The sequence below is a fragment of the Charadrius vociferus genome, unplaced genomic scaffold (genome assembly GCF_000708025.1).
Source record: "Charadrius vociferus isolate BGI_N301 unplaced genomic scaffold, ASM70802v2 scaffold1039, whole genome shotgun sequence".
In the NCBI taxonomy this organism is placed as follows: Eukaryota; Metazoa; Chordata; class Aves; order Charadriiformes; family Charadriidae; genus Charadrius; species Charadrius vociferus.
In genome coordinates this window covers 658,045-680,970 of record NW_009650167.1, presented here as the reverse complement: position 1 = coordinate 680,970, position 22,926 = coordinate 658,045, and the positions used below count along the sequence as shown (strand labels likewise).

At 37.8% G+C, this 22,926-nt stretch overlaps 1 protein-coding gene across 1 annotated transcript in view; it reads left to right on the top strand.

The window, feature by feature from the left end:
- Positions 1 to 21,812, top strand: part of BUB1B (BUB1 mitotic checkpoint serine/threonine kinase B) — a 26,419-nt gene extending 4,607 nt beyond the window's left edge. The window contains 19 exon segments of the mRNA XM_009892448.1: positions 1 to 59; positions 125 to 318; positions 2,283 to 2,377; positions 4,585 to 4,811; positions 5,100 to 5,212; positions 6,894 to 6,991; positions 7,283 to 7,335; positions 7,817 to 7,897; positions 8,128 to 8,212; positions 8,609 to 8,711; positions 9,774 to 10,060; positions 11,001 to 11,170; positions 13,304 to 13,450; positions 13,624 to 13,736; positions 14,025 to 14,186; positions 14,903 to 15,045; positions 16,563 to 16,734; positions 17,135 to 17,241; positions 21,492 to 21,812. The exon segment at positions 1 to 59 is cut by the window's left edge and continues 141 nt beyond it. Of these exon segments, the coding sequence (XP_009890750.1) occupies positions 1 to 59; positions 125 to 318; positions 2,283 to 2,377; positions 4,585 to 4,811; positions 5,100 to 5,212; positions 6,894 to 6,991; positions 7,283 to 7,335; positions 7,817 to 7,897; positions 8,128 to 8,212; positions 8,609 to 8,711; positions 9,774 to 10,060; positions 11,001 to 11,170; positions 13,304 to 13,450; positions 13,624 to 13,736; positions 14,025 to 14,186; positions 14,903 to 15,045; positions 16,563 to 16,734; positions 17,135 to 17,241; positions 21,492 to 21,681 (2,599 nt within the window). The 3' untranslated portion in view covers positions 21,682 to 21,812.
- Positions 21,813 to 22,926: the final 1,114 nt, after the last annotated feature.

The following is a 22,926-nucleotide window of genomic DNA, read 5'->3' as shown; positions in this document are numbered from 1 at the left end:
ATGCACTTAAAGGTACATCCAGTTGCTGAAACCACATATTATTGGAAGAGTTAAACCTTGTTGTGGAATTTGCACTTGAGTGTGCTAGTTAAATGTTAATTTGCATAAATATTTTTGCTTATAGCCACGAACCAAACCAGAAGCTTCCAGACTCTAACTTCTCAGCAGCTTTCAAATAATCCGGGTTTTGCTGTGTTTGATGAAAATTCAGCTTCTGGACCTGAGATTCCTGTACTTACACCACAGCCATGGACAGCACCTCCAGCTCCAAGGGCCAAGGAGAATGAACTAAGTGCAGGACCTTGGAACTCTGGCAGGGTAAGGAGTCTCAAAATAGACTGGCAAAAAAGAGGAAGTTGTGTGTAAGCTGATGACTACTTCTGATGCCTGAGACAAAGGTCATACTCTTTTTCCCTTGCCTGGGGTTTGTGTCTATTTGTAACTGCAGATCTTCCTAGCTTATTTCTAAAGAGTCTCTGGCTATGTGTAACCTGTTCCAGTGTAGCAAGTTGGTCTTGCTAGAATAAGTTAAAAAACACCTTAGAGTTCTTAAATCAAGAAATTATAATTCTTGCTAACCAGAAAAATTGGTGGAGATGGCCTACCAAACTGTTGGGAGGGCAGAAAAGGAATGTAAGAGGGAAAACACTAGCCAAAGAAAGGGAGAGAAGCCAGGTATTAGTTAATAATGTAAGAAAGAAGAGAAAGAGTTAAATTGATATGCTACAATACCACCTGAAAGAAGAACTTGTTGCCTATCTCCTTATGAAAATAAGGCGTGTACAGGATTCTGCAAGTCTGTTTTGAAGTGCTTGCGAGGAAGACAGAAGAGTGGAGATCAAAAGAATTGAAGAACTACTGTATCAAAGGAATATTTATCCTGACAACAGGATGACAAAAAGTAGGCTGCAATGGTTTAAACTAGTGCTGGAGACAGAAAAATAAACAGCCGTGATACAGGTGTTCAAGCTGTTCTAGAGAAATGATCCAAGGCACTATCTGAAGGAAACTAATCCTGTGAAATCAAGTTCATTTCATAGGTCCTTAGATAACCCCCAGTGTTCCCCTGTCCTTTGTAGATAGGAGTGGAAGAATAGAAAGTAATCAGATGATAAAAATATTTTTGACTTCTCAATATAGAAATTGTTTTAAGTGAGGCTTAGAAACAAAAACTAGGAGAGGAGGGAAGCAAATGGGCTGAAATTCATGGAAACTCCAGGAATAATTACTACAAGATACAAAGCAACTTTAAGTGAATGGAAAAGTTCAGTAAATCACAGATTTCATTTGGCTGAGAAGAATGAGAAGGAGGAATTATTAATGTAAAACTTCTTTTATCAGTTGCCTTGGTTTAGGCTGCTTAACACATTCATTCTGGTCCCCAAAGCCTTCTGTATTCTTTTAATGTCTGTCCTTAGTGTTCTCTCTGTTCCCCCTTTAATGAAATTTGTTAGATTTAATTATAAAAAAAAATTTAAAACCCTGCAACTATCAGAAGAGTTGAGGATGTTTGTTTCCCCTTCACTGAAGTGTGATGCTCATTCTGGCTTGTATTACAGTCAAAGAATAACCTTTTGCAAATGCTTTGAGATATTAAAAGCTACACAGAGGAAAGAGGCTTCTCTCTTATTGCCAGTGTGAAGATGGCCAAGTACACAGTTTGAAAAATGGTGGAAAAGAGAACTTACTTTTTGAAGTATCCCTAACTTTTTCTGCTTGATAGTCTAGGGGAATTTCAAATAGGCAGATGAGAGTAGCGTGTTGTCAGACTAAATTCCATCTGTCTTCTCTTAAATAATGGACCCCGGAAGCAGTTAAGGGATTTTTGTGGTGTTGGAATGGCCTCTGAGAGGGAAAATTGAGAAGTCTTGGAGGTTCTTGGTGGACAGCAGAAGGAATGTTGTCATAGAATTGGATCAGTCTTGGTTGAAAAATGAGGACTATAGCATTTCTGGAAAACAAACAAAAAGGAGGAGCAACTGGAATGCCCTGCTTGACCAGCATTCCCTCAGAGTAACAGAAACTAGGTAATGATGAGGACAGGCAGGAAGAGTGTGTCTTGCTTTTTTGAGGTGCTAGTGCTCAGCTGATGGTCTGTAACCCTCGATGTGTCAGAACGGACTTGTAAATTAATCTTGGAAAAGTCTATTAGGTTTAATTTTTTTTCAAAAACAAAAACTGCAAATGAGCCAAACACTGGGAAAAGGGAGATAAGAGTATAGAGAAATGTAGAGTCTAAAAATGAACCTTTAAGCTGTTAACATCATCTTTTTCTTTATCAGCGTCCTCGCAGCAGTGCAAGTTCTGGTACAGAAGTGCCCTGCCCACTGCCCAGTTTCACCCCGTATGTGGAAGAGACAGCTCAGCAGCAAGTCATGTGAGTCTTCAGTTTGAAATAGGGATTGTGTTTGAAGCTATCAAAGCTGCTTCATAAGATTCTGACTTGTTTTGCCAAATAGTCTAAACCTCTGGATCTACAAAAATTTAAAATCTGTCAACCTGGAAGCTTTGTGCTTTAGCTTAATGGCTGAGGGTGCATAAGGACATGGGAAGTATTTGACTATCACTGCTCATTACGTGGGAGCCTATATCATATTTATATATGCTAATTAATTTAATAGCTTAAGTCAGTGTGTTTACACAAAAACAGTTACCTCTCTCAGGATGCTGTTTGCTGTGAAGCAGCCCTGAATTGAGAGAAGCTTATTGCTGTTTTCCTCTATCTTGGGAATGCTGTACTTGATCTATTTTTTTTATTCTGAAACAAGCTATCAAAGTTTCCATGACGACAGTGTTGCTTGGGTCACGGAGGAGTATGCTGTTTTGCCTGAAATTACCTTCTTGTTTGTACGGTGCTCACTGAAATGCTGATAAATCCCAGGAGACGGGGTTGCTCTGTTTTGTTAGAGCAGAGGAAAATGCATTATTTTGCAAAGCTGCTTACCTTTCTTTTTCTGTGGCTAATGGTGGCCATAGAATCCATAGGCTCTTCATAAGAGAGAAGTGGAAAAGAACGTTTGATATTACAGACAGCTTCCATGGCTCTGAATTGCATATAACCAAAGAATGCTGAAAGGTGGCTGACAGCATGGATTTTTTCCTGTGGGCTTTGTATGTTGCATGTAGATTGCAGAACAGCTCTGATCAAGAACATGTCATAACTTTAAGAACACATAAAAAATTAAGTTTCTGTCTAATCTCTTAAACTACTTCTTGCTCCTGAAAGTCAGTGATACCACAGAATTAAATATCTTGACATGGTGGTATCTAGGATGAAGGCTTATTTACAGAAGGCAGCATCTTTTTATACTGGGGAAAGGAAGGAGTGTGTGGGAACTGAACATCATGCTAAATCTGCTGTAAGCAACTTGAGCAGGGAGTTTGTATGTAGTTTTATGCAATGCAGTTGAATGTTTAAAAGCAGATTTATTTTTTTCTGCCTCTGAGTCCATTTCCTCATGATGCCATGGTCATCAACCAAATCAAGTCTGAAACTGTGTAAACAGGATGCAAATCATGCCATCAGTTGTTATCCAGAAATCTGGGTAGAAGGACCCTGTAGTGATCTTGGTAATAAGCCCTCATCACAAAAAATGCTTGGGGAAAAAAAAACCAACCAACCAAACAAACAAAAAACCAACAAACCCCAACCATTAGGAGTGCCTGTGTGCCTCATAATCTCCCAGATAGTTTCAGGGTTGTGAGTCTATTCACATGCAAAACAAACCAGAAGTCTTGGAATTGTGCATTGTGTTTTCTTTTGAACTATCTGCCCAGACCACAGTTAACGCATTTTTTTAAGGTCTGTTGTTCAGATCATCTGAGGTACAGATAATTGCTGGAGTCATCTGGATTACTGGTATCTGTAAAACTGTACAAATTCTGGTTCCTCTCTCCTGAAATTGGCTTGTAGCACTTTCAGAAATCACTTTCAAGCTAAGAAATTGACTGCTACTGACTACTTTCATTGCACAGCAATTGGGGGTGGGTGTTTTTTGTTTTTTTTTTTGTAATAGGGCATTTCATTTCTGTCACTCAGCATGCAAAACATTCTCCTGGACCAAATTTCCCTCTTATTGCATCTTAAATCTTCCCTTTTTTTTCTTGACCTAAAATGCCATGCTTAATCTAGTCCAAGATCTTTTCATTTTTAAGTCCTGCTCATTCTCGCCCCATGGTGCCACCCCTGCCCCCTCAATCCTGCCTGATAAATTCTTTTTTGTAGGATGATTAGGGACTTGTCACCTGTGTGGTCACACAGATTAATGGAGCTAGAGTAAACATAGATTCTGCTCCAGAATGCACAGCAGTTGAGTATCATTTATTTGCTCTTGACTGGGCCTTATTAATACTTTGGGGATTTGGGGCGGGGGGGGCAGGGGCTTTTTTTATTACAAAATTCTGAGTTGGTGTGCTTGTCTTATGTGCTATTATTCCATTTTTCTTGTTTTTTCTATAAACATAACAGAATATTTTTAGACTATTGTACAACTAGATTCTGAAATTAGCTGTTTTCTCTCCCATGCTTGCTTTTCTGTGTTACCGCAAAGTAATCTAAGTAATAACTGCGTGTTTCTTTTTCAGGACTCCCTGCAAAATTGAACCCAGCATAAACCATGTTTTAAGTGCTCGCAAACCTGAGAAAGAGGAGGACCCCCTACAGCGAGTGCAAAATCATCAGCAGGATACTCAAGAAAAGAAAGAGGTGGTGATGTACTGTAAAGATAAAGTTTATGCTGGAGTCGAAGAGTTTTCTTTGGAAGAGATCAGAGCTGAAATCTACAGAAAGAAAGCAAAAAAGAAAACTGAAGGTGTGCTTCAAAATGGGATGACATAAGACATTGAGATGAAATTATAAAATTATGCTTACTACTTATCAGCATACATCTGTCTGTTATTGCAGCTGCTTTTCTTTTTTCTACTGGAGTAGTTATTTAACTGCTCTGAGGTGTAGAAAGTAACATATCTGACAGCTTTACATGTAAGCTGTGAAATGGGGAAAGAAGACCAGAGGTTTTAGCCCCTTTAAAAATAATTTAGGCTTTAGCCAAAGATTGCATGTGAAATATGCGTTGTGCCTTATAAGCTTTCTTCCTTAGAGGAGATGCAGGCCATAGCACAGAAGAAGGAAGAACTACAAAGGAAAATTGAGGAGCTGGAGAAGAAATTAAAGAAGAAAGAAGATGACAAACGGCAACAACCACGGGAACAAGTATTGTCCTCATTTAACTGTTCTTTTACAAGTAGCTACTATTTTAACAAAAAGTACAAAAGGAGGAACAGTCTCTAATATGTTTCTTTTTGGCTAACACTTTAAAAACTTTTTTGAAAGAATGCTTCAGTCTATTGTACACATACATCACTTGGTAAATGAATGCTCAGAGAAATATTTCTTTTCTTCTCCCTCACTTGTCTGCAAGCCATCATTTTGCTATAGGAGTGTAAATCAAAGACTTGTAAAGTAACACTACAAAACTTCAAGTGTTAAGTTATTTAACAATTGGACAAGATACCATATGTTAAGGTATAAACTTGTATGTTTTCTTAAGTAAAGGTATGACCAAATGCTTATGGGAAAATTGCTCTTTCTTAAGCTCTATTTGTGTGCGGTTTCCTTTTATGCAGAGAATTTGTAGTGCAAAAGAAGATGGGGAAGAAGCTGGAAATAGGGAGAGAAGCGAAGGGTTGCAAAGTGGTATAGGTGAACCCCAGTAGGCAACTAAACACCACACACCTGCTTGCTCACTCCCCTTCAGTGGGATGGGGGAGAGAATCAGAAGGATAAAAGTGAGAAAACTCATGGGTTGAGATAAGGACAGTTCAGTAGGTAAACCAAAAGCTGTGCATGCAAGCAAAGCAAAATAAGAACTTAATTCGCTACTTCCCATTGGCAGCCAGATGTTTAGCCATTTCCAGGAAAGCAGGCTGTCGTGCATAACGGTTACTTGGGAAGACAAATGCCATCATTCTAAACCTCCCCCTTTCCTTCATATTTTGTTGCTGAGCATGATGTAATATGGTATGGAATATCCTTTTGGTCATTTTGGGTCAGCTGCAGAGATGTGTCCCCAACTTGTGCGCCTCCAGCTTACTCACTGGGTTGGCAGCATGAAGAACAGAAGACCTTGATGCTGTGTAAGCACTGTTCAGTAACAGCTGAAACATCAGTGTGTTATCAATGTTATTTTGGTCAAAAATCCAAAATGTAGCACTATACCAGCTACTATGAAGAAAATTAACTCTATTCCAGCCAAGACCAGTACACAGAGCCATATCTGATTCATCTCCAAGTTTTATAGACAGTAGTATGCTCTGCTACATGTTAGATTCTTTTCTTTCCCTCTTCTATGTAGACAAGTCTTGAGCAGAATATCTTTCAGGCAAGTATACTTTGGTCTGTCTTTGGTAGGTAGCATTTAAACCTCAGTTTTCTTATGGGTTGCAAATAACAAGCAAAAGTTAATTATTTTAAAGCTTTTTCTTTTCCCAACTTCATCTATTGGGTTAATAAAGTATGTTTCCTCTTTCTCTCTCTTCCCACCCGCCCCCTTCCCTATTTCCTAAATAATGCCTTAGTAGTAAATATTTTAAATAATGAAATACAAAGTGTTGTGAATTTAGTGTAAGCCATGTGACTGCTTGTGTATGTCTTCAATAGTTGCAGTATAACCTGTGGAAGTTATATACAGTTGCAAATAATAAAATGATGTATTTTAACTACACTAAGCAAACAATTGACTTTTTTCATGCAAGTAAATTAAGTACAAATTAAAATGGCTAAAGACATCAAGGCTTTAACAACCTACACAGGATTGTAATAATATTCTTGGAACCTTGTTGTATGGCTTGTGATTCCATTGCTGTAGAACCAAAATATAGTTTTATTTCTACAGCCAACAGAGATAATAGAAGCTTCACCACCTTTGGGACTGCAAGGGTTTGCTTTTTCCGGTGCAACAGAAGTTGGGGAGAAACAGCCTCAGTTGCAAAGGTAATACAGGATTTTCTTTGCTAGCAATGAGAAAATTTGTGGGGATAGTTAGTTATGAGTAACATGGATCACTAACAGCCTGTTTCTGCAAGCAGAATGGAATATACCCTTATGCATCAGTATGTAACCACAATCTGTAATTTGTCGTTATTTATTTTCAATCATGTGTCTGAGGGATCTTAACTTGTTAGAAGTAGCATGTGTCAGCTTGGGCTGCCTTTTTTACAAAGTTCACTTGTGTTTTGTGACGGTGTGTAAAATGTAAGAAACAAGTTTGTATCTTCTTCACAGTGAATTCCAGGCCTCTGAAGATGCTCAACTACATAAACCATCTTGTTCTGAGGGTAAGTATTTGAATTTTTTACCATTGAGGAGAAGGCTGTGTTAAAGGGGAGTGTTCTCTTATATGAATGGCAAGACTGCAACAAACTAAAAAAAAAGTCTAGGTGGATTAGAAGAATGAAAATGAGAACATGCTAGTAGTGCTTTTAGCCATATTCAGCAAAAGACCGAGCATCTGAGGTCTGAGAACTGTCACTGTTTGAAAGGACTTTCAAGCAGAAGAGCATTTTTCTTTTGATAGCTGAAGAGCTTTTTTCATACTTTCATACATGCGGTCTTAATAAAATCTGTAAGTGTTTAACATTAAGACTGATACTATTTTAAGTCTCTTTTCCTCAGAGGATTTGGTAGAGGAATACAATCAGATATTATATATCCAGTTTTGTTGTTGGGAAGGGCATGTGCTGAAGAAATTTACTTTTGACCTCAATTGACTACTGTTATTGTTGACAGAGTTTATGCAGTCTCCTGACGTATGCCCAGATACACAAAGGGGAAATGTGTTTTCAGACTCTGAGGATGAACAGGAGAAACAGAGAGATGAGGCCAGTCCTGCAAAAAAAGGTACGGATTCTGAAGCACATCCTAAAAAGCGCAAGCTAGCTAACATAATATGGTGGTAAAAGTGTGGTTCATTAACATGATGAAACCAAGCCTTTTTTAATATGTTTCTTTTAAATGTCAGTTTTGTAACGTCCTGCTAGGACTGGTATTTTTAAGACTGTGTATTAAGTTTTTTAAGTAGCATTGGATACACTGTTGATATAATAGAGCCTATTGGTTTTAATTTACAGATGCAGGTCTCCTTCCCCAACCAGACTCTGCTACATTTTTCTCCGTATTTGATGAATCCTCTACTTTGGCAAATCAGAATATAAGGTAGAATTACTCAAGACCTAGACTTCAGAGGGAGGGAAAACTGAAGTATTGAACCATTCCCTGTAGCAGTTGAAATACAGTACTCTTTCTTCTATGGATGTGGGGTGTTTTTTTGTTTTATTTATATTTGTATTTTTTGTTTTTTTATTTACTCTGCTTGGGAAGTCCATGATAATGAAATACTGTCCTGTTGTTCCTCCTCAATCTACTACTATTTAAGCTTCTTTATGTACTTTCTTTGTTCTGGAGAGCTGTATATATTGCAGTTTACTGGTAGTTCCGTAGTAGAAAGTGGTAGATTGAAATTGTCAGTAGACTTAAACTCTTGAGAGGAATCTCTGTTGAAGATCGGAAGCTACTCTAACAAATATTTAATGGAATGTAACTTTATTGTAGTTGTTCTGCAGATCGTATACAGAAAAGTGCCCGACGCCCTCTTGCTGTTCGGAAACCTTCAGATTCTCTAAATGCAAAAGAAAACATACCACCAGAAGCCTGTGTAAGGAAACAATTTACCCTAGCGCAGATTTTGTGTCAAGGAGAAACCACCATAGAATGTACTGCTGTTGAACTGAGTGAGATTGGCTGGACTGACATAATGTGTGATAAACAGGGATTCTAAACTTCTGTCTAGCATGGCAATACTTGAATTGGGTGATGTTAAGGTTACACTGGAAATTTCATGTTTCTATTAGGCTTTAATGTGGCCAATACAGAGGTGATGGTAAGGAGTCTTCCAAATTTTAAGCAACTAATTAGTGGCCAGGATTGTTCATGCTGAAACTTTGTGTGATGAAGAGTTGCACTCTTAAACACAGCCTCCTGTTTCATCCACTTTCTTGCCATGCATCCAAACAAGCATCTCGGCTCCTGTGTTCCTCACCAAGAGTACCATGTGCTTGACTCCCTTAAACCTTTGTATCTAGTTTCCTAAGCTGTGTGTCTTTACCTGGCAATTTTTCAGGTGTTTGTAAAGCTTTCAGTGGAGGTGGTAGTTGCTGTTGCACTAAAGGACTTAGTTACTGCATTCTGCAATAGACCTTTAGACTGGTTGAATTGAGAGGATTTTATTCTGAGCTGAGAAGGATTTTATTACAGTTACAATATGAAATATCAGGGTTAAGCATGGTAAACATCATGGTTTTGGTTCTAGAGTGAGTCTGGATAACTGCATAGTTCTGCTTTACATGTTCTATGTGTCTTCAATGACAAACATTTTACTGAACACTTTAATGTACTTATAATTGAACTGAAATGCACTTCTGGGATGGTAGATAATAAGTAGCCTTTAACAGTTCATGGCAGCTTTCCAGCACTCTAGAGGGTAACAAAGCTACCCTTTATCATTGGGGAAAAAAATGCAACTGTATTACACTTAGCGTTCAATTACTCAATTTGAATGGGCAATATAAATGTAGAGTACATGAAGACTGTCAGATTTGTGTTGGAAGGTGGTGGGGAGGAAGGAAGGGGGAGAGAAACATTCAGCTTTTACATAAATTGAAAGAAAATTTGTCATAAAATCTACAAGCTTTTCACTGTTTCTTCCTCCTTTTTTCAGGATGATCTGAATGGAATTGAACCTTTGACTGAAGATGCAATTGTGACAGGCTCCTACAAGCACAAAACCCTTTGTGCCAATCCAGAAGACACATGTGACTTTGTTAGGGCTGCTCATCTGGCCTCAACACCCTTTCATGGGGTAGTAGCTCAGAGAATCCCAGATCCTGCTTTTCCACAGAGTATTCTGAAGGAAGACTGTCCAGAATCTAAAAGCGCACCTCTGAATCAGGAAACACTGGTTTGTGAGGGAGCGTACAATGAAGCTCTTTGTGTAAAAAAACTGAGGTAATTAACAGCAAAGCATTTTAAGCCCCTTTTCCTGTGTGTCTTTCATTTCTTGTGGTTTTACTATTCTGTTGTTGAAGAAATAATTTGCTGAAGAGATTAGAATATACTGAAGACAGCCATTTCTCTAGCTTGGGGTCCATTTTGCCTTGGGCAGATTTCAGAGGTAATAGCAAGCCAACTTGGCTTTTCAGCATTACTGCTGTAGGACTTAACTCCCTGCTTTTTCTACCAAATAACTTACATATAAATTAATAAACACATTTGGTCTTTGTAACCAGAAATTAAAAGCAGAATCGTCAGTTCCTTTTATACTTGTATGCTTCTGTAGTTATTTTAGCATATGAAATGTATCTGTGATTATGGCTTAGATTTGTTCTACAGAGGATAAAAGCTAGAAGAAGAAAACTGGCAAACCACCTGCTGTTTCTTATCACTGTAAAGAAAAAAAGCATCTGTTGTATGGTGTTTTCTTAATTTAGAACTGAGTTTGATTTGCTAGCTGTTAGTATGTAAACTGGTATACCATGCTGAAGGTGTTTGTTTACTTGACAAGTTCCCTGGGAAGCCATGCTGATTATAATTAGGGAGGAAGAGCAAGATTTATTTCCCACCCAACCCTTCACTGCTTTAAAAGCACTGTAGGTCTGAATTTTGGTAGCTAATGAAGTAATAAACATTCAGTATGTCTTCTGTTGAAGCAGTTATAGTCAATGGGAGAGAAGATAAAATTAATCTGTGGACTAAGATTCTGCGTGTAAACAATCATTGAAGCTAAAATGAAGCTCTGACATAACTATTGGCTTTCTACTAAGTATGGGAAAGGGTTTCTTTAACATGAAGTCTGGGAGTGCACAGTATTCTTTTGTAGTCACTGGGCTGGTGTTATCTAGCCACTGTATCTTCTGAACGTCTGAACTGTTGATGACTTTATTTACAGCCCCATCATGGAAGCAAGCGTTGAAGATACTCGCTCGTCAGGTTCTTCTGTCTCCTCAGGATCTTCTCTTTCCTCTGTTACACAAATATCTACTATTAAATACCTGCATATCCCTGAGAAATTGGAACTTGCTCAGAGCTTGCCTGCTGAAATGGTTCCTGATTCTGGAGGTAACAGTGAAAACATTACTGGTTAGTACTAAACTTGAGTTTCACTCACAGCAAACAACTTGCAGCTGACACTAAACTGTGGTGCTTTTTCTGTACTTCCCATGTTCTACTCTGCTTTCTGTGTATTTCCCATTACTTTCACTTGTGACTAAACTTGTCTCCCTTGTCAGAAGCAGTAGTGAGGTATACAGTATAGCAGGCTTGTCAGCATCCAAAAGATGTAAAGATTGAGGTGATGGAGAAGTTAAGGTTTTAAAGCAGGGAGTGTGTAGGAGTAATGGGGTCAAATTCTGAAATGAAAAATTCTATGGATGGTAGTGAGAGCTTCCGAGCTATGTTTTGTTTTGATTTTTTTCTCTATATAATCTATTGTCTGTTCCTGATGTGATATATAAGTGCTATGTTGAAAAACGTGAATGTGACTTGAAATCTAGTGAAAGTTGCATAATTTTGGTTTTAAATTTTCACTCTTAACTTAGCAGCACAATAGATTGCAGCATCACAGTATGTTTATTTTTCCTATTGATGGAAAACAATACCGGTACTTAAATAGTTAATTTTTTTTTTCTTCTAGCCAAAACCCTTTGTTTCTCTCTGTTATAAAACTTTATATTACAGTTAGAACAGGAACGGTCAGAAAAAGCCTTCAAAATCTGGCCTGTAGAATTAGGTTTGTGTTGTGTTGACAGTTTTCAAGGTGTTTAACCTGCTTTAACTCCTTTGATTTCAGTTTATTAACTAAAATAGTTAAAATCGTGTATCTGAAAATTCTCAGTGTATCTACTCTAGAAAGGACTGTTACTGTTACTGCGTGTCTGCAGACTGTTCTGTGATGAAGCCTGTTCAGGACCTGAAATGAAAATACAATTAGAAGAGTGTTGTCACTGAAAGAGCTGAAATATTTTGGATTGATCTTACACTGGTTTTTATCATATACACTAATCTTTAGAGCATGATGAATCTTTACGGATTCTGTTCAGAAAAAAAAGTCACTTGTTCAGATGTTCTAGTGGTCCTTTCTTGAACTTTTGATCATTCCTGTTGCTTTTTTTCTTGCTTTCTGCACATCTCCCTGTACTCCCTGAGTCCCTGAGAACTGCAGTTCTCAACCTGGATGCAGTAATTCTACTGAGGACTCCTTAATGCTGCATAGAGCAGAAAAATTACTTCGGATGTCTGTCAGTTTATTCCCGTAAAATATGCCAGTAAATTTCATTGGTTTGTGAATGTAAAATATTGGAACACCTATTTAGCTTTAAACCTACAATATTTCTTGGATCTACTTTCATGGAACTACTTCCTGAGCAATATCTCACTGCAGTGCTCTTCAAATAAATATAACAGTAGGTAATGATACTATGATTCTTACCTTTGTACTGTGAAAGTTTAAAATATTGTCACCCACTACTATTCTTAGTCTTTGGGAGAGGAAATCGGTAGAAGCCATTGAGTTCTGCTGTGTTTTACTCTGATCATTTGAGATCAACATTTCTCAGACTACCTTGGTTTTGTACAGATAAACTCCATCTGTTGAATGATTCTTCTCTCTGTCCTATGCAGGAGAATAAACCCAGACCTACATGTAATTATTTTATGTGTCTTCAGGAGGTAAAAGTCATCAAATTCTTAATATTGCAATGAGCAGCAGAGTTGGAATCCAACTTTGCTTTGTTTTCTTACTTAAAGCCCCATCTGTATTCAAAGAAGTGAATTTCAATAAAGCCCTTCATTTAAAAATTGCAAACGGATCACTTACTCTGAACGTAGATTTAAAAAAGGAGTGTTAATTTGCAGAAAGAGTTTGAATTTGGCTGTGGCTGAGCAGATGTGGCTACTCTAATTCAGAGCTTTGTTTCTTGTGAAAGATAGATTTCACATGACACTACAGTAGAATTATTGAGACCTCATGATGAGATAGTCTGTAAGGTAGTTTCAAAGATGAGTGTTATGTTCACTTCACAGAACAAACTATTGGAAAGAGATTAATTGACTTGGTGAAAGCTGATGCAGTAAATCGGTATGCAGATAGAAAGCTTCTAATATTCAGGTTGCTTTTTCTTGACAGATATAATCAAGTCACAGACACTCAACACCTAGTTTCAGCTCATCTGTTTCTATTACTTGTCTTCCTAGGTGATGATGTAACTCGGTTCTTGTGGAGCGCTGAACAGCGTAAAAAGCTTTTAGATCCTATGCCAGAATCACTGACTGCTTCTCCAGACTTTCATTTGGAGACTGGCACTCTGCCTGTCATGGAGATTGAGAAAGACGTTGAGCTAGGTAGGTATGCCAGACACTCTTCAGTGCAAGGGATCTATTAATGTTCTAATTGGTTTGAAATATGCTTTGTATTCACCCTTGCTAGTTTCATGTGGTGTAGATGGGGAATGACTTGAACTGCCTGGGTATGTATATTTGCTGTGACAGCTCATGAATGTAAACTTTCATAACAGGAAATGAGACTTACTCTATCAAATGGGAATACTGGACCAATGAAGAATACAAGATGTTTTTTGCCATTCCAGCTAACTTTCCCCAGTTGGATGCAAAGGGATTTGCAATAAAGGTAACACATATGATGGTTATTATACAAGAAGTGTGAAACGTTAAAATCTCCTCGGCCAATATAAAGTAAAACGTAGTAAGTTTTATCTTAATTTCTGAATTCTGTGCGTGAAGTTTGCTACTTCAAGTTCTCTTTCTAATTGTTGACATAGATCAAAAAGTTTCTGACTGTGGAAAATGTCTTCCTTGGTAAAGTGCGGAGGAAAGAAAGAGGATGAGAAGAATATAATGAGGAGCAATTTTTGCTATATTCCAAAAATAAATGTTCTTCTTATGTACCTTCTTGTAGGTGTATTCTCAGCCTGTGCCTTGGGATTTTTATATCACGCTTCAGTTACGGGAGCGTTTGAATACTGACTTTGACCAAAGCTTCAGTGAGAATTGCAGCTGTTACATGTATCAAGATGGCTGTGCTATTTTGCACAGGGATATAAATCACTTCACGCTTGGGGTCAGTACTGATAAATAAAGTACAATTGTAGAAGACATGAACGCTTGCATAGGTACCATTAGTGAGTTCTGTTTGTCATTATGCTACTGCTGAAGATAGTTTCACATGTTTAATCCTGCAATCTAGATCCTCTGTCTTTTGTTTTATCTATATACAAATTAGGACTGTATTATAGCTTTAGAGCTGCTTTCTCATTCATACATCACGTGCTTAGAGACAAACTTGTACCAATTTTTCACACTTTCTTTAGTCATGAGTAATAAATGGCCTGAGCCAAGAACCACATGTTATTCCAGAACACGGTTTGCATGTAAAACTCTTGTTTAACTTGACATCTTTCAATGAGTTCCAGTGTCCCAGTCAGCTATAGCAAGGTCATAGCGTTTAGTATCTTGCTGAAGGACTGACATTTTAAATAGACTAAGTGTATTTCAAATTGGTGCATATAAATAGGATACAAATAAAATAGTGATTTCAGTCTTCAGTTCAATTTCCCCCTCCTGATCTTTAGTCCACTTCTGAATAATAGTGTCTTCTAAGAGCTCATGGTTCTTTTAATTCTGGCTGGGCTGATCATGGGCAAAATCTGATTATACTGAATTTAGGGGTAGGACTGTTATCTCTGTACAGATGAATAAGAAAAAGGTGAGCTATAAATATTTCACTTAATCTAAGGTAGGATGTCATATAGATACAAGTTTATTCCCTGTTTTCAGGATGTCATTCGTGACTGTAAGTCCATCGCAGAGGAAGTTATCCTACTGGTGGTTTATAATCTTCTGGGTGTGGTAGAGAAGCTCCACAAAGCAGAGATTGTCCATGGAGATCTGAGTCCAGAGGTGTTCTTTCTGGGAGACAGGTTCGTCTCTTTGTATGAATATGGGAGGATATATAATACTCAGTTTAAGCTACAGCGCACATGCTTTTGTAATTTCTCCTCTTTAGTTGGGATACTGGTATTGCAGTCCCTTTTTTTTTTTTTTTTAGACTACAGTGTATTCTGAAAATAGTGAAAACACTTTGTTTAAGAATAAACCTTTCTTTTCTTTATTTCTATAGAAGTAGTGTATAATGATGTTGTAAAACTTAGCAAAACCATTTTGTTTAGTATATTGCCTGTGTTCTCAAGTTTCTAGTTTACCAATATACTAGACAGCTAACTGGATATTGGTAAATAACTTGCCTTCTGGTCTTACATATCTGAAAAACTGGAAATTAAAAGAAAAAGGACAGGTGAGACTGGAATATCCAGCCTCTGCTACAGTTCATCTTGTAACTTGATGCACATATCTAGTTTTCTTCTTCAAGCGCTTTCCCATATTATGTTAACAAAGTCACATATGACTTGGAATATGATCTGTGAACTAAGTGTGGGAAGATAGGAACTTTGGAATGTCTAATGATTTGGATATAATTCCATTAGAATAAATTCACTGAGGCTCTTCTTAGTCTTCACCGATGTTAAAAATAGCTATTAACTTTAGTGTATGTTCAAAATAAATTTAATCTAACATGCACAGCCCAATATATTTTATTTATAGTTTCTTTATATTTTATTTATAACTTATTAATATAAATTATTTATAAGGTACATACATGTACTACTGAAGTTCTAATGTTTTCTTCACACACCCCAATGGATTGTTTTGCACATCCCTTACGTTGCACACATCCTGTTTTAGAAGTTGCTGATCTAACAGTGGCTTCATGGACTTAGATATCTCCTGCTGGATTTCTCTGTGGAGATTACAAACCAAACTAAACTGTCAAAAAGTTAGGATAACATTTTTTGGGATTTTTTTAGATAGCAAAAGCTACCCTAGGACAAGTGCGTAGTATAAATCACAAAATATGCGCATAGCATACAAGTATGTAAGAAGAATAGTAATGAGAAGTGTGATCTGTTTATATTGGCTTGGCAGTACAGCATCATCTATACCGATGCTCCTGACTGCCCTTTCTGTTTGTCTTCCCTAGTGTGCAGACTCAGAAAGGTTTATTTAAGTATTATGAAACTTAATTCTTTCTTGTATAAATATTCTGAGATCTTGAAGGAGAGGGAGAAGTGCTGAACATTATGCTATTCTCCCATTCTACCAACAGTGTTTCAGATAACTGTGGCAAATATCAAAACAGTGTCATCCTTACCCTTTTAGGATTTCCCATTGCTTACTGTGGAGATACTAGTATCATCTCTAAGCTTCAGGCTGCCAGCTGGTCCCCCATCCAGGGGCAGTCCTTTCAGCAGTAGTTCTTAAGCTAACCATCAGAGGGGAGCATTGACATAGCTAAAACTCACCTTCACTATGCTGGTAATTTCATTAAAAAAAAAAAAGTTTGTTGGACTCTTATACTTCATGTGCTTCCTTTGCTCAGGATCTGTGATCCATTTGCTAACGATGAGATGACAAGAGCTCTGAAGATAGTGGACTTCTCTCATAGTCTAGATTTGCGATTACAGTCTCGAGTAAGTTTGCCCGACAGCTTTCCAATATCTCAGACCCCTCATGGACAACAGCTTCTGGCAAAAAGTTCTCTTCCTTATCAGGTGGGTATCTATTTAGCAGGACATCTTAGTTTCTGTGTTTCCTTTACAAAATCTTTATTTTCTGAAGTTATATTTTGCAAACTCTGTGGAAAGCTCTGATGAATAAATAAAGAGAATTTTTCCATCTGAGTAAATTGCTGGCATTAAGTGAAGGGACTAGCAGTGCTGTTGAGTGGCTGTGACTACTGTATTTGTTTAGGAACCTACAATAAAACCAGAATTTTACTTTTTGAAATTTTCTTGCTTAGCAGGTCTCTGTAAGATTCTGATACAAAGACTAATGCAGATTTAAATGGGGGGGGGGACACGGACGACACAAAAAAACCACCCCACAAACAGAAATCTGTAGTGGATTGCAGAAGTTGACAGAAGTTGAATGTTCTGATGTTTGTGATTGCAGGTAGACTTGGTTGGCATTGCAGATATTGTCCATTTGATGCTGTTTGGGGATCATGTCCAGGTCTATCAAGAGAACGCCATCTGGAAAATCAGCCAAAATATATCAAAGTAAGTCCTTTTGCAGAGGAGGCTGCTGGGAAAGAACAGACTTCTAACTTCTTTGCTTTCTTCACAGTGGTACCATCTTTAAAGCTTAGAACCTAGAACTTAGTGCTGCTGTTGCTGAAAGCATTTGTTCTGTGGGGACATAAATTTTGAAGCTACTAGACTTGTTCATTGTATAGTAGCCTTAGTGCTGTGTAGGAGACAACTTTAAGCTCAATACGAGCCTAACAGTCCAGTTAAGATAAGATGATTTTGCTTTTTCTATCCTTTCAGACCAGACTGCTTTAGTCTCTCTTTTTACTTGATAGACCAAGCGTGGAGAAGTTTATAAGCGGGTGGGTGGTCAGGGGGGAAAAAAAAAATCCATGAGCACGTTGCTTTAGAAATGGAGATTATCTGGGTTTTTTGCATTTTTCATTCTAGGCTCTGTTCAAGGGCTACTAAGACTTTGATGCCAGGGTTCTGTCTGTAACAGTTGCAGAAACAGTATACATGCACAAGAAGAAAATAATTTGAAATTATAATTTAAGGTGCATTGTCCTCAGCTATTAATTTCTGCTGCTCTGTTTTAGCTATGTGTTTTGGCTATAGGACTACTTGGCTTTCATCTAGCCTTTGTTTGTTCTTAGAGTAAACACTTGTTCACTTTGTTAGTCATGTCATGCAGAATTTTATGCATTATCACTTCATAAGGATTTTCCAGAGTGCTCTGCTCATGACAGAAATTACTTGAGGTATCTGTATTCAAGATCGTGGTATATTAGCCACACTCACTGTGTGGATATACTTCTATAACCATTGCTTTAAGAAAAACTGCTACCAGCCTTGGAGTTGTCCAGTTCCCTAGCAACCTGCATTACTTATACCTCCCAGTTTGTTGTATTCAACCTTTGGGAAAAAAAAATCTTATCTTAAGCTGTGTACAGGGGAAAAAATATGTTTTCCTTTACGCAGCATATATCTTTTTCTGTATTGTTTCAGACTGATACCAGTAGTTACAAGGCTGTAGCAGGCTTCTGCTGAGTACTTGCCATGCATGCCATGCTGTGCCCAGTAGCTTTTGGTTTTTCTTCAGAGGATCACTTAAAGGACTAGGCTGTGAAGAACAAAATCACCAAGGGTGATTGTTCTCTGAAGAGATGAATGTCAATGATTTATAGGTTGGCAGTAAATACATATGTTATACTGCCTTTGTTTCAGAAATACTTAAAAAAAAAAAAAGGCAACTAAATCATTGATGGAAATTGGCTTTTGCTCTACTGACAGATATTCTAACACTGCATATCTTTGAGCTAAGTAAATCTGACCTGCTCTGAAAAATAGGGCTCCTGTAGCTTAATTTCTATCAGAACATATGTTTTTTACGATATTCTGTTGGGATAGAGGGACAGATTTCTGACAAGTGCTGTCTTTTTTTAATTTGATATTTTATTATTTATTTATTAATTCTACAAGAGATTTAACTGAGCTACTGCAGATGAAGCCATACAGGGCCTGAGCTGTAAAAGTGGGAAGAGGGTGTTGGGGACCTGATCAGGATGTCGGTATGAGGAAAAATAGCAATAAGTGTCTGGATAACTGGAGCAGGAGTTGCTGAGTAGCAGGTATAGTAAATCTGAGTTTGGAAGCATGGGGCTGGCTGTTATGGGGAGGGGTCAATTGGAAAGGAATTTCATTCAAGGCTGGGGACACTGGATTGAAAGAAGTAGGATTCTGCATAGAGGTAGAACTTGGAGGCAGTCTTGGGTAGAAGGGGAGTGAGACCTGTGAAGGGCTAGAGGAGACTAAGGAGGCAGAAGGTAAAGCCTGGGCGTGAGTTCTGTGTAGCTGGAACCACGTTGTAATGGTTCATCACTTGCTTGGGTACATCAGTTTATAACTTTGCTTCGGAATTGGGAGTACAGGTAAGGAATTTCTGTTTTCCATCCTGTCTTCTGCTTTGCTTCTGAAAGCATTATAGACTTGTTATTCATCTGTACTTAATTTCAATATCACAAATTCCAAGAAATATTTGTATAGGTGCTCTAGTTACATGTTATGCTACAGTCTTATCAACAATGTAAACAGGGCATTTCATTATGCAGGAATAAGGAAACTGCACTGAATTTTTTTCCCCATTCACACATAGCTGTCTTAGTATGCCTCCCTCTTATTAATTGATGACACTTCCTGCAGTCAATTTGAGCTCTCAAATTCTCAAGTAATCTCTGACAAGCAAGTTTACTGCTGCAGGGAATCTTCATCCACCAAAAGAGGCTGTACAATTAAGGACTTCCCTGTAAGAAGAGTCGGCTGATGGATATTAGTCTTGTGCTTTACCTTTTGAATATAGCCACGCGTGGCAATGACACTTGCGACACCCGTGAAGACACAGGATTCTTTTTTCTGTTGCTTTCAGTAATTCTATTTTTCATTTGTAAAGATCATATTACTTCTGTCCTTTTTGCTAGAAGCTGGAAGTTCTGTAAGTGACTTGGAAAGTGTGGTGGTTTGGTTGTGTGTGGGGTTTTGTTTTTTTTTTTTTTTCTTTGGGAGTTGGTTTTGTGGTGTGGTTGGTGGTTTTTGTTTTGGGGTGTTTTTTTTCTTGAGTGTTGTATTGACAGGATAACTTTCCTCAAAGAATGTTCTGAGAGCTCAGGCAGTAAGAAATAAAAAGAAGGCTTCTTACTAGAAGGCTGACTGGTGTTACATGGAACAGCCATAACCTCCTTATCTTACGAAAACTTTTTAAAAAGGACTTAATTATTTTTAAGTATTAAACAAACTTAAAGATAGTGGAATGACTGATCGAGTCACTAATTTTACTACCAGTTCAACAAAATAGCAAAGCAGCGGAGAATTGCAATGCAAAGCACAAAATGGTTCTTCTAAGGCCAATGGCACTCAATAAAGCAGAACCCACTTAAAAGCTGAGAGAACGAATGCAAAGCACTTAAGTCAGTGTTGCAGTAAAGACTCCTGGAAAGGTAGAATGTGAGTTCTGATAGAATGTGGTGTGTGGTGGGTTTTTTGGTGTTTTTTTTTTGTCTTTGAGCATTACTAGAAGTTTGACAACTTGTTTGTTTTTTTTTTTTTCAGGGGAGGGGATTTTAGCATGTTACCATTATTAAAGAACGGGTTTGAAGATTTTTCACTTCCAGGAGTGTTTTTAGTTTTTCTGTTTTCACTGTACTATTTTAGGAAACTTCATCTGTGCAGGCTTATGTGAGGTAGTATATAGAAGCTGTGTTTGAATTTTTAGGACTATTTTTATCACTCATAACTCTAGACATCCTTACCAACATGTCGGCTCCTCCACTATGCCTCTTACTTGTCTAAGTCCAGGAAGGAAATGGCCTCAAGTCTTGCCTTTTCTTTTTGTTTTGTTAGGTTCTGTATGACTTAATTATTTTAGAAAATGTAAGGGTTACTAGTGTAACAGTACGGGCCAGATTCCTTCTGAGACTATGGCTGCTGCTGTTCTGTGAGTCACTTGCACAAAGCAGAGGCAGATAACTTGTTCAAAAGCCAATGTGACTCCTAGCTTGAGGGAGAAAAGTGCTGCAGTAGTCAGAAGCAGTGCAGTCTATGGACTCCAGTGAAAGACAAAAGAACAAAGTTAGCTCTGATATCAGTTTTCTGAGACTTTAATGAGTCAGTTAACCTTTTTATTCATGTTATGTGGGTATATCTGTGAGAGTGGGGATTTACTCCTATTAATTGTCTCTGAAGTGTTATCTATAAGAGAACTCTGGCAGTTGGAAGGCAAGGAAAAAGGAAAGTAAAACTGGCTGTAAGCCAGTTTTTTTTATTATTATTTCTCTTGCAGCTTTCTTTTAATATTGACTTGTGAACTTAACTTGCAAATGGGGGAATAAGAGTTGCCTCTGCCCTTTATTCATTAAGGGAATCTGCCAACTTTGACTCAAAGAATACTCTACCTGCTTTAATTTAAAAGTGCTGTGGCTCAATGTGTATGGTGATAACAGTAAGGTACACTAGAAGAGGCAACTGTAAAAACAGTGTTTTTGATAGACCTGTGAAAACAGCCTGTCTAGTTACTATCCAGAAGCCTAGTGGAGAAAGATGAAGGGGCCCACACATATAAAGTCAACAAAACATTCCTAGTTTTCCTTTACATTTACTCATGTGAGTGAAATTATTATTTCAGGCTTGGTTTTCCCAGGGCATTTAGTACTGAATATAAATGGAAATCTTGACAGACATGTCATGTATGCATACTGTTTCACTGAAAACTGCTCTATTTGTTTTAGGACTGTTGACAGTGATTTCTGGAGTAAACTTTTTGGGAGAATTCTGAATGCAGATGGTAAGTTCACAGTGCCTCTGCTGAGGGAGTTAAGAGAGGAAATAAGTGACATGTTTGACAGCTCTTTCCAAGAACGTCTTTGTGAATCCTTAGCTGCACTGGGAGAAACTTTCCTCTTGGAGAACTTCCTGTGATTTCGTAGAGGACAAGTACACTTTGTATTATAGACAGCAATTTGTTGTTAACTTTTTATTTAATTTTTTCTTCAAACATAAGCGTGAACTGTGATTGTAGCCATTTCTGCAATACTTCACACGGGACTCACTAAAGCATGTTGATATTGCATCAGTGCATGGGTAGCTCCTAAGCCTGCTACATGAACGAGTCTGTGTCCAAGCAGTTTGCCAGAGAAAATTGGTTGTCATAACTGCCCCCTCCCCTTTTTGTATAGCTCCTTAAAAATGTGTTTCATACCAAATTCACACTGTGGTCTCCAAAACGTCTTTGTCCTGCATTTAGTTGGTTGTGTTTCATCAATAAAGTTGTCTTTTGATAGCAACTGTCATATTAAACGTTACTGTCAGATGGTTTCGAATGCTTGATTTGGTATCCATGCTGGAGTGCTTCTGCCTGACTAGGAATTGTTCGTGACTGCTAGATACAAAAGCCCCTCATTTGGTGGCAGTTTTCATAACCACACAGGACTTCCTGGACACTTGAACACAACTTGAATGATTCTCCTTGGAATGTGGATGACTGTCATAAGAAAAAGTTGATGAAGTCATGAGTAAGAGAGAGAGAGACTTAAATTTTTGCTTCTCAATGCAAGCATTTTATTTTCTTTTACAAGGGCTAGAGCTACTGATTTTCTTTCCCAAATCTCACTGAAGTCTAAATTTGCCACATGTTTTGAAGTGTTTGCAGGTTTTTGTGGGAGTTTTTGTGGATAGATATTTGTGTTAACCTTTTATGCACTGTATTATTGAAACCAATACAAAGGCTTGATTTTATCCAAGACATCAGAATTTACAGGATCCAAACACAAGATGCTATGCATATTCAGTGTAAATGAACTTGTCATATTCCTCGGGATTTACTTCCCCACAGCTTCTCCCATGGATGAAAGTGAGAGTAGAAGACTGCATCACTACTACTTTCTTCTCCCTATGAAAAACACACTGAAAGCCAATTAGGTTTTATTTGGTCAGATTCTCCTGCCATGGTTCTGTTTGTTTCTCCCTTTTTTGTCTGTGTTATCTCTAAATTTTGCTCAGTTGTACCAAGGACTTCTCAGGCTAGGCATGTTTCCAGCCAACATGGAACTTCACTTTCGCTTCACCTATTTCATAAACCTTATTCAGACAGAAAGCTTTTGAAAACAGTCTGAACACACAGATAAGAGCTCTCAGCAGAAGTTCAGTAAAGGAAATTTGTTCCTC